The sequence below is a fragment of the Oncorhynchus tshawytscha genome, linkage group LG23, assembly GCF_018296145.1.
Source record: "Oncorhynchus tshawytscha isolate Ot180627B linkage group LG23, Otsh_v2.0, whole genome shotgun sequence".
NCBI classification, from domain to species: Eukaryota; Metazoa; Chordata; class Actinopteri; order Salmoniformes; family Salmonidae; genus Oncorhynchus; species Oncorhynchus tshawytscha.
Genome location: NC_056451.1, coordinates 9,796,410 through 9,812,120, shown reverse-complemented (window position 1 = coordinate 9,812,120; position 15,711 = coordinate 9,796,410). Strand labels below are relative to the sequence as shown.

The window sequence follows — 15,711 nt, the reverse complement described above, 5'->3', positions numbered from 1 at the left end:
ACTCAATGTCACAACCAAAAATACAATTCTCAAAATTAGATTCAGGAAAGTTTACGGCTGTGATTTCTTCACTGGCACTGGTGTAGTGTGACTTAATTTCTTCCTCCAAATCACAGTTTAACTGTTCTCCAGCAACCATTAGGGTTTGCTTAGAAACTTGCCTTTCCTAATTTGCCCCCCCCCCCTTCTGCAATGCAGTCTTATGACCAAGTAAAAATATGTAACTTGGTGCTGTGTGAGTTACGCCTAAGGCTACATTCCTGCCTTCCAAACAGGATAGGAACAAGGACCCAACTGTGCATTCCCTTTCGTTCTTCTATAGGCTGCCCAACCTGTTCATGAAGGCATCACCATACCTAAATCAGTCATAACACAATGTTAAAGTTAAACAAACTGGCTTTTTATATTTGAATGATCAACTTAGCACATGTGGAACAAATGTGAGCTGTTCTGTGATGGTAATGTGTTGCTAGTGTATAGTGCCACAAGCTGTCAGTGGTAACATGTTTCACCATGCAAATGACCGTTGGTCACCAACCTGTCGATCTTCAAGGCATTCATAGTTGATCCTCAAACATTTCTGTAGAAAAGCCAACTATAAAAGCTGTGATAATGGCTTGTGTGCCTTTTAGTTTTTTTGTGTTACGATGTTTGGCGGTATGTGCACTTTTTCAGAAGCCCTGCGCACCGGGAGGCAAAGTGTTCCCATTTCCAAACCGTTTTCATTTGTCTGAAAAGAGAAACTCCACCTGACCGGGAGATCTGGTGCCAGCTCTCCGATTGGGCTGGCCAATCGGATAGCTCAAATCACGGCGTTTATAGCGCTTCAACGACAGTTTAATACTAGCCGACGTAAGATTTAACGTTTAAAACCATGACAACAGAGACTGTCAAAGAATACAGCAAATATCTGCTGTTTTATGACTGAATTAATGTGACATTTTTGATTCGGCGATGTTAACAATCTTTATTCAACACTTGCAAAACGAAACGCGCTTCTCCATGCTTCCACTCCCGCTGTGATGAATGAGTAGCCAAGTGGATCGACAGCCCTGCGTTTTTATTATTAGGTCGTCAATTTTTTATATTTATGAATATTTAACTTTCTCCGGTCATAGGAACAACACGAATTTGTGAACGAGTTAGATGTGGTGGGACTCGAGTTTCGCCATCAGGTGGAAGACGGTGTCCCCTCGGGTCAGTCTCACCGGAAGAAAAGGAGAGCGCAAGGACAGTGAGAGGAGCACCGTATGCTACACTCTCCCTCAGCTGAGATTAATGCCGTGTTCAAAACTACTCGTAAATGTCCGACTTCAGTGCGTCCAAGACCATTGGGAACTCGGGGGAAAAATAGATCCGACTGGGAGAGATCGTTTTGAACGGCCATCAACTCTGAATCCCAATTCAGAAACTGACATCTTTCTAGACCTCCGACCTGAAGATCACTGTCGTCATGATTTGACCTAGTTCCCATGTCTCTTGAAAGCACCATGACCATCAGACGCAGGTACCATCAGTCCAGTAAAATAAAAATAAATGAATTATTTCAATTTATGCTCAGCGGTGCCTTCCAAATGCTACACCAATCTATGAGTGATCTATTTTGTATTCAAAGCTTAAATTAAATATCTGTTCTAAGAACAATATTGTCAGGGCATCTGGGTTAGGGGAGGGTTTGGCTGTCACTGTAAAATAAGAATTTGTTCTTAACTCACACCTAGTTAAAATAAAGGTTCAATATAGCCAATATGCTGTGATAATGTATTAGGCCCATTGCACAAACCTCATTCTTACAGAACTGTTCTATTAGGGTAATGTAAAAAATAATAAGATGTTTAACTGCCCTAGACAACTGAAAGGCCGGTACTTATTGTTTCTCCACAAGCACCATTAAACAACATTGTGTACTAAGTTATTTATTCAGCACACTTACATTCATGTACCAAAACAGCATTTACTTTCATCCCATGAAAGCATACTCTTGAAATAAGCCATTTTTATTTTCAGGGAAGCTAATGAAAAACACAAAACAGGTTAGATGTATAGGCACGATAATATTGACATGGTAACGCTAAACAAAACGGAGCATTGCAGATGTTACGGTAAAATGTAAAAGTCATCCATAAAATAAAGTCCAAACAAACTTGTCAAATCAGGTGTGTTCCATCATGGGGAGGGTGGAGAAAAAAACAGGCGCTGGAAAAATAAAATCAGTAAATTAGTCAAAAGGAGATTCAAGGTGTCTATGGTACAACAAAAAATTGGTAGGTTTAACTGCATTCAGTTGTGATACTGAGCAATCCAAAAGTAAAACTGAAGGATGGTGATGATGTATACAGGTTGGTTATGTTTAAATTGAATCGGTTTGCAAAACAAGATGTGTTTGGGTTATGAGTCGGATGAAAAAGCTCTGTGTGTGTTGGGGAACTGCTGAGAGCTGAAGTCCGGGTCCTCTCTCACTCGCTTCTTTATGTCTTTCTTCACCTGATACAGAGGAAAAAGGTTGTTCAATATATAAAATGCATCAGCTATCACCGTTCAATATTGAAAATCACAACCAGTGGTGCAAAACACTTCACTACATTCCTTAAGAAAACAATGTACTTTTTACTCCATACAATTTCCCTGACACCAAAAAGTACTCATTCGATTTTGAATGCTTAGCAGGACAGAAATTGTCCAATTCGCACACTTATCAAGAGAACATCTCTGGTCAACTCTGTGGACTCACTAAACACATGCTTTATTAGTAAATGATGTCTGGGTGTTGGAGAGTGCCCCTGGCTATCTGTAAATGTAAAACAAACACATAGTGCCGTCTGGTTTGCCAAATATATAAGGAATTTATATTTAAAAACAAAGACTTTTACTCAAGTATTTTACTGGGTGACTTTCACTTGAGTCATTTTCTATTATGTTATCTTGACTAGAAAATGGGTACTTTTTGGTACCTTTTCCACCACTGCATTTAACTGTTATGTGTCAAAGTCAATGTGTGACATCTGTAATCTTAATAAGATAAGCCATGGAATGAAACAGCTTGTTTTTCTGTCAGTGAGTGTTAGTGGAGGACTGTACCTGCTCTGCATAGGCCTCTTGGAGCTCAGGGCTGTCAAGCTCCTCCTGCAGGTTGTCTGGGGAAGTGACTGGCCTGACTCCGGCCGTCCTTGCCGCCCTGCTAACGGCGTCGGAGAGGGAGAGAAGAGCGCCGTCCCCTTGTCCGGTCTGAAAACACACCCTGGTCATATGCTAATCCAACTTTTAGTGTGACAATAAGCCCTTGCACTCAATGTTGAACATAGCATGCTGATACTACAATGATCAGAGTTTATGTTAGCCCTGATATAGCAAGTCTCCCATGTTTTAGCCATGGAGGTTCAACTACAAATACGGCCTGGAAGCATTCTGCCAACAAAACTTGCAGGATGCCTCCTATAATGGAAGACCTGTGAGATCAGGGCTTGTCTTTTGCACATAAGTTAGTTTCATTCACAGGGCTTCTATTTACCTTCCTGCGTTTGGCAGGCATCCCATGTAAATAGGCGTCAGACATGGGAGGCTGGGCCTTCATCTTCCTCTGGGTGATCAGGTCATGTCTGATGATGGGTACCCACTCCTATCACACAGTGACAGACATGATCAGAATAACAGACAGACAATTAAACTCACTCGAGTGCCATATAACTGTACACTGGATTTTAAGACTTGAATGGGTTTGGATGCAGATCTGATTAGGCGAAACACTTCCATTGCTGGATCATTTCCTTTCATATTTTCTTTCTCCAAGAATCCAAACTACAAGTCAATGACAGTTTTGCAAAAATTCAGTATAAATTCAACTAGAAGCCTGTATGTAAAAAAAATAAAAATAAATGTTAGAGTAAACAGCATGTGGACAGAGTGGAAGACAGAGAATGGCAAAGAAACTAAAGTGGACGAGAGAAAGATTGGACAAGTAGTGGGAGAGATCTGAACAGTGTTCTTACAGCAGGGACGGCAGCAGTCCAGGCCTCAGTCTCTCTACCAGGCTCCTCCCTCCCGCTGGCTTCAGCTGCTGCCATGGCGCCACCCAATGGCGCAGCCCCTCCGGTGGCTCCAGTTTCCCTGGGTTCTGCCCTAGTCTCCTGTGACGACGCCATGGCTTCCTCAGCTGTGGTGGCCGGGGCTGGGGAGTGGGTGGCCTCCATCTAAGGTGGGATGGCGATAGAGAAAAGAGAGTTATGGTAAGAAACAACACACCAAGGTATATCGAGGACAATATAATTCATTTTACAAATACATTTTAAAACCTTACCTCCATGATCTGGGCACGTTGAGGCTCCTGTGCATTAGAAGCCTCCCCCTTGAAAAGAAACCATTTAACGTATATTGCTTGAATGGAATGTGGTAATGGAATCTATGACAGCTATCGTAACTGACAGTTGATTAGGAAATGATGGTATCCACGTGCATTGTTAGATAGTAGTCCAGTAAATGAGCCTTCTAGAACACTAACAGTGTTCTTCAATTTTTCTTTCTTTTTAAACACTATGACCTGTTTGCGAGATGGTGTGTGTTAATTACCTGCTGTGTGTGGACGACATAATGCAGTATCTGGTCCTCTGTGACGGGGATGTGCTCCAGGATGACCTGGAGCCTCATGGTCAGCATACTGGTCAGCCAGTTCACCAGGCTGGGGTTCATGTCAGCCGACAACGTCCTCTGTAACAGGAGAGGGGTCAACACACCTATTTCACCTCCATTTAGCTCTTCTTTTTTTTCAAATCTATAGAAGGAGTATTATAAATCATCTGACAGAGAGAGATAACCTGGATGGAAGGAGGAGAGACATGGAGTGGGAGGTTGTATATCATATCATAAGGAACATTGTGTGTGTGTGTGTGCGTGCATGTACTGACTATGCGGTGGTTGATGACAGAAGTGAGGGCACTCTGCTCTCCTCTCAGACAGTACAGGTTAACGGCCAGACACTCAAACAGCCCCTGGTTGCACATCTGCAGCAGCTGCGGCCCAAACGTGTTGTCTGCAGGAGGTGAAAAACCCCCAGCAATAAGTGACAAAAGCATGGACATTCATAGGCCAGGTCAGATGAATTGCGTCAAATAAAATAATTTTGCACAATGAAGACAGAATGTTACCTGTGCAGCGGAGTATGTGTGTGGCGATACGCGTTAACTGCTGTCTGAAGAAGGACAGGTTGGTCTGAGTGACGTTGACACCCTCCAACACTGCCACTGAAGACTGAAGGACCAAGACAAAGAGAGAAATGTGAGCGACTGATTCACCTCTGACCAACTGGCCACACGGGGAGAATTTAAAAGTGACTGGTATTATTGAGCAATTTGAAGACCACGGACTATAAAAGGGGGCAGCGTAAGTGAACTACGGTACTTACAAAGCTCTCGGTAATGTATTCCTCAAGTTCATTGATGAGACCATCAGCAGCAGCCTAGGATCACAGTGAAAATAACAAAGAAAAAGAACCAAAGGGGGAGAGATAATGAGACTCATCAAGTAGCTTGTCTAGCCCCATGTGCAGTGACACTAATGACAGGTGACAGTAATTGACGCGTGACAGTAACATCCCAGACAGAGGCGGTTATATAGACGGTGGCCCACTCACAGCAATGTTGTGGTCGGTGGGCTCGCTCCCGTTGAGGTAGTGCTGGGTGAAGAACTGAGACAGCTGGGTCTGGATGCGACCCAGGGGCTGGTTCTGGCCGTGGAGCAGCAAGACCAGGTCCACCATGGAGAAGTTCTGACACACCAGGGTCAGTAGGTCTCCAAAGAAACCTGAGGGAGAGAGACAACTGTGTGGACATGGAACAAAAACATTTGAGGAAGAGAGAGAGCATGGGAGAAAAAGAGGGAACGTGGGAGAAAGAGATTATACTTCATAGACAGAAACAGGAAGAGAGAGCAAGGTTCAAGAAAAAGGGATAGAGAGAAAAAAGAAAGCACACAAGACAGAAACTCTTACCCATGGCGTCCCCTGTGCCGGGTGTGAAGATGTTGCTGGTCTCAGAGAGCCTCTGGATGAACTGGGCGATGCTCTCAGTGTTGCTCTGGGGAGAGCCCAGGGAGCCCATCATGGTGGACAGGACCCCCTGTACAATCCCAGTGAACAACTCCGGATTCAGGGCCTCTCCCTGGGCCCCGGCACCGTCCCCCGTGGGAGGGTTAGGGGTGGTCCCGGGTGGAGGGGGGGGGGTACCAGAGGCAGGGGGCTGGGGGGCACTGTTGGGGGGTGGTGGGAAGACTGGTCCGGAGGCCTGAGATGGAGAGCGAGATTATGGATGATGGACAGGGAGAAAATAAAAATGTATCATATGAAAGATATGTTGTTAAGATGCCATTAAGGTATTCTTACAACTAACACGTCAGTTAACTGGGGGATGATGTAATCTTGGTTTCAACCACTGTTGTAACAGGCTCTACTGCTCTGTGTCCTAATCCACAGAATACCCTTGGAACAAACTCCGATCCAGACACTGACCTGCATGAAGTCAGACACTCCTTGGACGAAGGCGGGCACTCCAGGCATAGTCACAGTGATGGAGGGTCCCATGGCCCCAGGAACTGCCCCTGTGGTCCCCAGGAGAGAGCCCAGGAGCTGGGCCAGGTCAGGGGGAGCTCCCTGGGGCATGGTGGGGATGGCTCCGGGCTGGCCTGGGGGAACAGTGGTGCCAGGGGCAGGAGTGGGTATAGGGCCAGAGGAGGATGAGGAGGAAGAAGAAGAGTTGGAGGAGGATGAGGAGAAGGTATGAGAAGCAGAGGAGAAGGTATGAGAGGCAGAGGTGGCGGCTGTTTGACCAGCTGGGGGAGGAAGAAAGGAACAAAATTAGAGTCGGCTAACAGTACACTTAACACTTCAAACAGAGGATTCACTTTTAGTGTGATTGGTAACTATGCAAACCCCCCAAAAAAAAAAATATATATTTACAAATAAGAGGTTTGAAAGGTGGGGTGTATACCCATCTGTCCAGGTATCAGGAGTTGTCCCACCAGTCCACTGATCATCTGATTGAGGGCAGCAGGAGGGAAGGGCTGTGGGGGAGAGGTCATAGGTCAACAGTTAACGTTAGCATATAATGCAAACATGGCGATGTCATTAAGATTTCAGAGCACTACAGCTTAAGACAATTGGTACTGTCGATGGAAATGCCCACAACGACTAGCAAACACGAATGCCTCCTACTGAAATTCCAAGTCTGACAACTTCTTGTCAAAACTTGACTGAAATCTACAAGACATTAATCCCAGTCCTGTACTAAACCCATAGGGCACCAAACCCCCCTATAACAAACATGCTCACCTGTCCTGGTTGCTGACCCATCATGGGTGGCACGCTAGTCCTCAGGTTGATGGTGGCCCCCCGGGTGCCAAAGACTGGTGGAGGGATCCTGGGAGCAAAGGCGGGCCGGGTGAACACCACCCTGGCCTGGGGGGCCCCGGGAGAAGGCGGAGGGGGGGCTGTGGGGGTGGTGGTGGGGGTGTTAGGGCCGGTGGTGGTTGTGGAAGAGGTAGCAGTGGAGCCTGGGGGGTGGGCTGGGGGGGTTGGCCAGGGATGGCGCCCCCGGTGGCAGCAGCTACAGCCTCTGTGTACTGGGCGATCTGCTGCACGATGGACTGCATGAAGTCTGGATTCATCTGAACACCAGGAGGCATCTGGAAGCCTGGGGAGAGAGTATAAGAAAAGGTTTCTTTGTGCCTTGAATATTGGATTCAGGATCTCTGGTTTACGGGGCTTTACTCTAGTCCGCAGTTATTCGGAGATACAACCAGAGGTACTAAAACATCATCATGAAGTGTTACCAACACTCACCTGGCTGACCCATTCCTGCAACATTTGGCTGTCCAGCTGCCTGAGGAACACCAGAGTCTGTAAACACACACAGGCAATGTTTGAACTGTAAACCGTGTGTAAAAACAAATGGACACTATGGTTTAACAAGCACTTAAAAAATAACGACCAAAATTGAACGAGACCTATCGATTTGAGCAGTACAGGGACCTGACTTTCAGTCAAAGAAAGAAAACTTTCTCTCAGAAAACACCATTTGGCAATAGGGAATAAATGCAATGGTAGAGTTATTCACTTCCAATGGGCCATTTGCGGACGAGAAACGGATGGACAAGTTGTGGTAAAGCATTCAATCAGTGGCGGGTAGGGGACAACACACCGTCCGTGTTCATCTGCATCATGACCACCGGCATTGTCTGGTGGCTGATCCTGATGACCCGGGGGCCGGGCTGTCCCTGTCCAGCCTGCTGATTGGACGGGGGAGGCTGTGAGGGGGAAGTCTGTCCCTGACCTGGCTGGTCCGAATGGCCGGGGGTCTGACTGGGCTGGGCCTGTCCGTCTGTAGCTGGTCTGCCATTGGACGCCATTGTGACCGTGGCTCCCAGGTTCATCTGCAGATGAGTTTCAAAATGTCATTGAAGTACTGTGTTCCATTGGCAAACTATATCAAATAAATGTAAAACTAACCAAAGTTTACATACACCTTATCCAAATACATTTAAACTCAGTTTTTCCACAATTCCTGACATTTAATCCTGGTAAAAATTCCCTGTCTTAGGTCAGTTAGGATCACCACTTTATTTTAAGAATGTGAAATGTCAGAATAATAGTAGAGTTATGATTTATTTCAGCTTTTATTTCTTTCATCACATTCCCAGTGGGTCAGAAGTTCACATACACTCAATTAGTATTTGGTACCATTGCCTTTAAATTGTTTAACTTTGGTCAAACGTTTGGGTAGCCTTCCACAAGCTTCCCACAATAAGTTGGGTGAATTTTGGCCCATTCCCCTGACAGAGCTGGTGTAACTGAGTCAGGTTTGTAGACCTCCTTGCTCGCACACACTTTTTTAGTTCTGTCCAGAGCTTTGTGAAGGCCACTCCAATACCTTGACTTTGTTGTCCTTCAGCCATTTTTCCACAACTTTGGAAGTATGCTTGGGGTTATTGTCCATTTGGAAGACCCATTTGCGACCAAGCTTTAACTTCCTGACTGATGTCTTGAGATGTTGCTTCAATATATCCACATAATTGTCCTTTCTCATGATGCCATCTATTTTGTGAAGTGCACCAGTCCCTCCTGCAGGAAAGCAACCCCACAACATGATGCCGTCACCTCCGTGCTTCACGGTTGGGATGGTGTTCTTCGGCTTGCAAGCCTCCCCCTTTTTCCTCCAAATATAACGATGGTCATTATGGCCAAACAGTTCCATTTTTGTTTCATCAGACCAGAGGACATCTCAAAAAAGTACAATCTTTGTCCTCATGTGCAGTTGCAGTGGCTTTTTTTGGCGGTTTTGGATTAGTGGCTTCTTCCTTGCTGAGCGGCCTTTCAGGTTATGTCGATATACTGTAGATATAGATTATTTTGTATCAGATTCCTCCAGCATCTTCACCATTGCTGTTGTTCTGGGATTGATTTCCACTTTTCGCACCAAAGTACGTTCATCTCTAGGAGACAGAACGCGTCTCCTTCCTGAGCGGTATGACTCCTGCGAGGTCGCATGTTTCGACTTGCGTACTATTGTTTGTACAGATGAACGTGGTACCTTCAGGCGTTTGGAAATCGCTCCCAAGGATGAACCAGTCTTGTGGAGGTTTACAAATGTTTATTTTCTGAGGTCTTGGCTGATTTCCCCATGATGTCAAGCAAAGAGGCACTGAGTTTGAAGGTAGGCCTTGAAATACATCCACAGGTATACCTCCAATTGACTCAAATGATGTCAATTAGCCTATCAGAAGCTTCTAAAGCCATGATATTTTCTGGAATTGTCCAAGTTGTTTAAAAGGCACACTCAACTTAGTATATGTAAACTACTGACCCACTGGAATTGTGATATAGTGAATTATAAGTGAAATAATCTGTCTGTAAACAATTGTTGGAAAAATTTTGTGTCATGCACAAAGTAGATGTCCTAACCAACTTGCCAAAACTATAGTTTGTTAACAAGAATTTGGTGGAGTGGTTGAAAAACGAGTTAATGACTCCAACCGAAGTGTATGTAAACCTCCAACTGTAACTAAATACACTACCGGTCAGAAGATTTAGAACACCTACTCATTCAAGGGTCTTTATTTGTACAATTTTCGACATAGTAGAATAATAATCAAGACATCAAAACTACGAAATAACACATGGAATCATGTAGTAACCAAAAGAATTGTTAAACAAATCAAAATATATTTAATATTTGGGTTTCTTCAAAGTTTCCACCCTTTGCCTTGATGACAGCTTTGCACACGCTTGGCATTCTCCCAACCAGCTTCATGAGGTAGTCACCTGGAATGCATTTCAATTAACAGGTGTGCCTTGTTAAAAGTTAATTTGTGGGATTTCCTGCCTTCTGAATGCATTTGAGCCAATCAGTTGTGTGGTGACAAGGTAGGGGTGGTATACAGAAGATAGCCTTATTTGGTAAAAGACCAGCTCAAATAAGCAAAGAAAAACGACCGTCTATCATTACTTTAAGACATGACGGTCAGTCAATACGGAAAATGTCAAGAACTTTTAAAGTTTCTTCAAGTGCAGTCGCAAAAACCATCAAACACTATGATGAAACTGGCTCTCATGAGGACCACCACAGGAAAGGAAGACCCAGAGTTACCTCTGCAGAAAATAAGTTCATTAGATTTACCAGCTTTAGAAATTGCAGCCCAAATAAATGCTTCAGAGTTCAAGTAACAGACACATCTCAACATCAACTGTTCAGAGGAGGCCTGCAAAGAAACCACTACTAAAGGACACCAATAATAAGAAGAGACTTGCTTGGGCCAAGAAACACGAGCGATGGACATTAACTTGTTGGAAATGTGTCCTTTGGTCTGGAGTCCAAATTTGAGATTTTTGGTTCCAAACGCTATGTCTTTGTGAGATGCGGTGTGGCTGAACGGATGATCTCTGCATGTGTATTTCCCAATGTAAAGAATAGAGGAGGTGGTGTTATGGTGTGGGGATGCTTTGCTGGTGACACTGTCTGATTTATTTAGAATTCAAGGCACACTTAACCAGCATGGCTACCACAGCATTCTGCAGCGATACACCATCCCATCTGGTTTGGGCTAAGTGGATTTATAATTTGTTTTTCAACAGGACAATGACCCAGCACACCTCCAGGCTGTGTAAAGGCTACTTTACCAAGAGGGAGAGGGATGGAGTGCTGTATCAGATGACCTGGCCTCCACAACCCCCCGACCTCAACCAAATAGAGATGGTTTGAGATGAGTCTGGCTGCAGAGTTTTTTTATTTTACCTTTATTTAACTAGGCAAGTCAGTTAAGAACAAATTCTTATTTTCAATGACGGCCTAACTGCCTGTTCAGGGGCAGAACGACAGATTTGAACCTTGTCAGCTCGGGATTTGAACTTGAAACCTTTCGGTTACTAGTCCAACACTAACCACTAGGCTACCCTGCTGCCCCAAAATGAAGGAGTGAAGGACGTTTGGTTACCACATGATTCCATGTGTGTTATTTCAGAGTTTTGATGTCTTCACTATTATTCTACAATGTACAAAATTAGTAAAAATAAAGAAAATCCCTTGAATGAGTAGGCGTTCTAAAACATTTGACCGGTAATGTACATAAGACAGAAATAATGTAATAGGTGTAAGTGTCTGCCAGGTCACAGCAAAACAAGTTTGACAATGGGATACAACGCAAACTAACATGTAGCGGGATGTGATGGTGCACGGCTCCAGGCATGGACACTGGGGAGGTGTAGTGAGACATTGGCCGGATCACATGTAAGTGGCGTGGGGCGGGACTCAACAGGTTGCAGCGCAGGTCACTAAGGGCAACCAGGGCATTGCCCAGGAGACGGAGGGCCTCCCCCACCAGGTTGAGAATCCGCTGATCCTCCTCTCTTTCCTGTGTGTGACAAGAAAAGGGCTTAAGCCATTTTCTGAGAATGTGTGTTTTGATATTTTATTCAGGTAGTCATGTGGGGAAAGTGACAAGTATTGTAAGAGTCCAACTAGAATACAAGGCAAAACAGTAAACGCTCATTACTTTCTATGTCTGATCAGTGCATGTGAATTGTACCTAACCACAAAGCACTAAGTTATGAGGAATGCAGTGGTGAAAAGCTTACGGTGTTGGCGTATTCTGCAGTGGTAGCAGACTCTAGGATAGAGTGTGTTCTCTGGACGAATGGCTGAAGCCTCTCCTCCACCCTCCTCAGCTCTGACAGCATCTCTACCAGCTCTGCTGGGCTGGGGTGACTTTCAAGGGGAGAGGGGATGAGTTATCCTTACATGCATCACAGGTTTTCTAATAACAACCACGATGTCTAAAGTCAAGTCTCATGTGCTGATGTTAATGGGAGATTCTGTGCGAAAGTGAACATTTTGCATGCAGGTCTCAAGTTCTGGATTAAGCCCTATTCTTCTTAATTCACAATAAAATGCCCAGTTTGATAACTTTTGAATTAATCCAGCATCCTTTTTATTCAGTATAGAGCAACAAAAAACATGCAGGACAGCGATAGTTAGCAATAATGTCTTACTTGGGTCCAGCTTGGGCGGCTCCCTCTGTTTGAGTGGAGGAAGAGAAGGATGGCGGGGGAGTAGATGAAGGTGGAGATGTGTCCATGGGCTGGGTGGAGGGAGAGGTAGTGGAGGAGGAAGAGGGAGGAGGTGCAGCAGCAGAATCCGGTTGGGTTGAGGTTCCGCTTGGTTGATCCTGAGATTGAGCGACAGGGTAGCAGGCAAGGGGAGGATGTTGCTCAGTCATCTTAATTGAATTACTTCAAACTCAAATAGACCTGCTTCCTGAGACTGCCTAGAATATCTTCAAGTAACATTTTGTCAAAATACTTATGTTTCACGTTTGAGCCAGTGTATTCATTAAAAATAGGTCTGTACTGTGGGTATTCCTAGTTGTTCTCATCTTTATAACTTAACACCTCACCTCCATCCTCTCGATGAGAGCAGTGGTGTCCCTCAGCAGGTTCTCAGCCAATAGCAGTCTCAGCCTGGGCTCACTCTGCACCGATTGGTCCATATCAATGTGCACATTCATGGAACCATTGCTCTGTGACAACAAGAGTATTAGTTGACAGCTACTCAACATGTTTATTCATAGCATTTTGTGTATATATAGAAATTGATAGATAAAATCCATAAATGAGGATGTATACTATGTTATAAATCATATATTTGATTTCTTACCCCGGTGCTGGTGCTGACTCTGGCATTCCTAGCATTCTCACCCAAACCTGACATCATTTGCTGGACTGACATCTAGTAAGAATGTAGTAGACAGTACAGGCTAGATATCAGTGCTGATTCACACCAGGCGCTCAGGAATCATTATAAACCATAGAACAAAGACAAATTTGATCCAAAAAGGGGTAACACACACACAAAAAAAAGCTGTACCTGGATCTGCTGAGGGTCCATGACGTTAACGGGGAGGTTGAAGGTCCCCAGCATGACATAGCTGTTGGCGTTGCGGTCGTGTGGGGGCACTTGGGACGTTCCCTGGGAGGTGGTAGAGGAGGGAGGCGCTCCGGCCTCCGCTCCCCCTGACCCCGAGCCTGGCTGGGAGGGCTGAGGGGGGGCCCGCTCCACCAGGTGGATGACTTTTCCATCGACGTCTGAGACAGAGGAAACAGAGAGCAAGGAATATCATCTCTATTCATGTTAGAGGACACTGGTGCTTCATCAATCTATCAGGTGATGTGCAAAGCAGCCAAACGGCTTACAGCAATTACATGATGGATACTCAAGTTCTGATGGTGTGCAGTTGTATAATAGGCTTACATCTGTGCATTACTGGCCTTGAAAGTCATGGAATAAGTGAATAAGACTTATTCTATAGATCACATATAGACAAAGATATGACTGTTTGCTGCGTTTCTGTTCTGTGTTGACAGGTGTCACTGCAGCTGTGTGCTGCTCCAGATAAAATTGTCTGGACTAATTTCATGTTTATTAGCATGTGGCCGTTTTCTATTGGTTCCAGGCAACTCCACAGACAGCATTACTCACTGTACTCTGTCAGGGTCCTCTCATCCTGCAGGACTCGGCCCTGGTAGATCAGCCTCTGTTTGTCCACAGGAATCCCAACTGAAGTGGCAATGTGCTCCTTGAACTCTTTCACTGTCAACTGAGAAAAAGACAACGGTGTGAGGATTAGGCCTATATCCAGTATACGTAAGGCTACTGTAAAAGCGCTCTGTTGGATATGAGAACGTACCTGTCCGCCTACAGTGTAACTTCGGCTCTGGGAGTCCAAAGTTTTGACAGTCACCTCTATATCAGCACCTGGTTCCTCCATGGTTACGTTTACCCTGTGTGTCAAGTAACAGGCAATAGAATATCATATCAATGCTGTCACGAATAGCATTATGTAAGGGTTAATCAATGAGGGAAATACAATATGCTTGGTTATGGAAAATATATTTCACAGCAGTTTAGATGAGAGAATGATTCAACGGTTTCATCAATTAAACTTAAATTAGGCAAACTATTAGAATTTTAGCAAACAGGAAATGGCACTGCGATTTCTGCATAGTGCACCTTTAACACATTTGCCGCTAGAAATGTGTTCATTTGCAGGTAGAAATGTGTTCCACATCCACTGAAGTAGCAAGAAAATGTACTATAGTGCTGTAGTAGTTGCCTTGGTAACCAAACCAACAGAGTTACTAGTTAAGCTAACCAAGCCATCAGTCCTAAATTGCTATTATGAAAATCGAATTAAATGTTTTCAATTCGACTTTTGCTATCAAAAATCAGCTCAAACGTAGAAAATGTAAGAATGAACTATAGCCGTTGAATTCTACCATGCTGATGTATCGTGCATTATAGAAAATGCTCTTGAAGCCAATCATAAACGAGTATTCAACAATATCCATGGTATAAATGTGGCTAATATAATTTCAATTGGGTAATTACCTAGCTAACTTTAACGTTAGCTAGCTACTGCCTAAACAAAGATACTGTGTGGTCTAACGTTAACTATGGCAGCTACCATGAGCGTTATCTAGCTAAAATGGCTAGCTAGCCGAATGGCTAACATCCTTGCCTTGAAGCAAACACGGTCAAACAAAACATTTACGTCCGCGTTCTCTTGATATTAACTGTAGATGGAACTTATACAAATGTGATGGTCCAATCAATTTCTCACGAATATTGACAAAAAACGACAGTGAAACGTGTAGCTAGGTATCTCACATCTACGTTAGCTTTTAGCCAGCAGTTAGCGAGCTAGCCTTGAGCTAACGTTACCATTAGCTGTATGAAATCAGCTAACGTTAGCTAGCTAGTTATTTACTTACTTGATAGCTCCTATCTGTGAAGTTAAATATTCCGATTTCAACTGAATGTTTACCGATTATTCAGTGTGGCATGTAAAGCTAACTAGTTCCTCCTATGATGATAGTAACTGCGGTTCAAGTAACGTGACATATGATTAGCTACCAGAACAGCTGTGACGTTTCAAACATACAGTAACAAATGGGACGTGCTCATTAAGTCAGTTCAACATGTTTAGCTTATATCTGCTAAATGGATTTGCTAGCCAGCTAGATAATATCCCCAGTACAGTTACAGTAGTAGATGAAGGTAAAGTGTGGATGTTTTTGTTAAACCAGGCCTGTATGAAATTAGGGAAACCAAGAGGTCCAAGACCTCATTAACAAAGTGAGACATGATTTCCTCTTTCTTTACAAGGCATCCCATCAAA

The 15,711-nt window shown here is 44.2% G+C and overlaps 1 protein-coding gene across 1 annotated transcript; it reads right to left on the bottom strand.

The window, feature by feature from the left end:
- Positions 1–1,979: 1,979 nt before the first annotated feature.
- Positions 1,980–15,483, bottom strand: LOC112230158 (large proline-rich protein BAG6-like). Its single transcript, XM_042304389.1, has 25 exons — positions 15,305–15,483; positions 14,221–14,314; positions 14,013–14,130; positions 13,401–13,618; positions 13,191–13,262; positions 12,931–13,053; positions 12,527–12,702; positions 12,113–12,242; positions 11,689–11,889; positions 8,184–8,415; positions 7,826–7,910; positions 7,316–7,676; positions 6,975–7,047; positions 6,497–6,816; positions 5,981–6,272; positions 5,624–5,793; positions 5,396–5,449; positions 5,139–5,241; positions 4,899–5,023; positions 4,564–4,701; positions 4,295–4,342; positions 3,987–4,187; positions 3,509–3,616; positions 3,079–3,225; positions 1,980–2,484 (listed from the first exon to the last, which is right to left on the bottom strand). Exons 2-25 carry the CDS (start codon positions 14,299–14,301, stop codon positions 2,389–2,391), a joined length of 3,672 nt encoding a protein of 1,223 aa, XP_042160323.1. The 5' UTR covers positions 14,302–14,314; positions 15,305–15,483; the 3' UTR covers positions 1,980–2,388.
- Positions 15,484–15,711: the final 228 nt, after the last annotated feature.

Bases quoted from the DNA above. Each gene is read 5' to 3' on its own strand.
- LOC112230158 (XM_042304389.1), bottom strand. From the start codon at position 14,301: ATGGAGGAACCAGGTGCTGATATAGAGGTGACTGTCAAAACTTTGGAC. The intron at 6,273-6,496 runs GTCAGTGTCTGG...TCTCCATCTCAG, and splicing joins GAGTGTCTGACTTCATGCAG to GCCTCCGGACCAGTCTTCCC. The intron at 5,794-5,980 runs GTAAGAGTTTCT...TCTCTCCCTCAG, and splicing joins CGGCACAGGGGACGCCATGG to GTTTCTTTGGAGACCTACTG.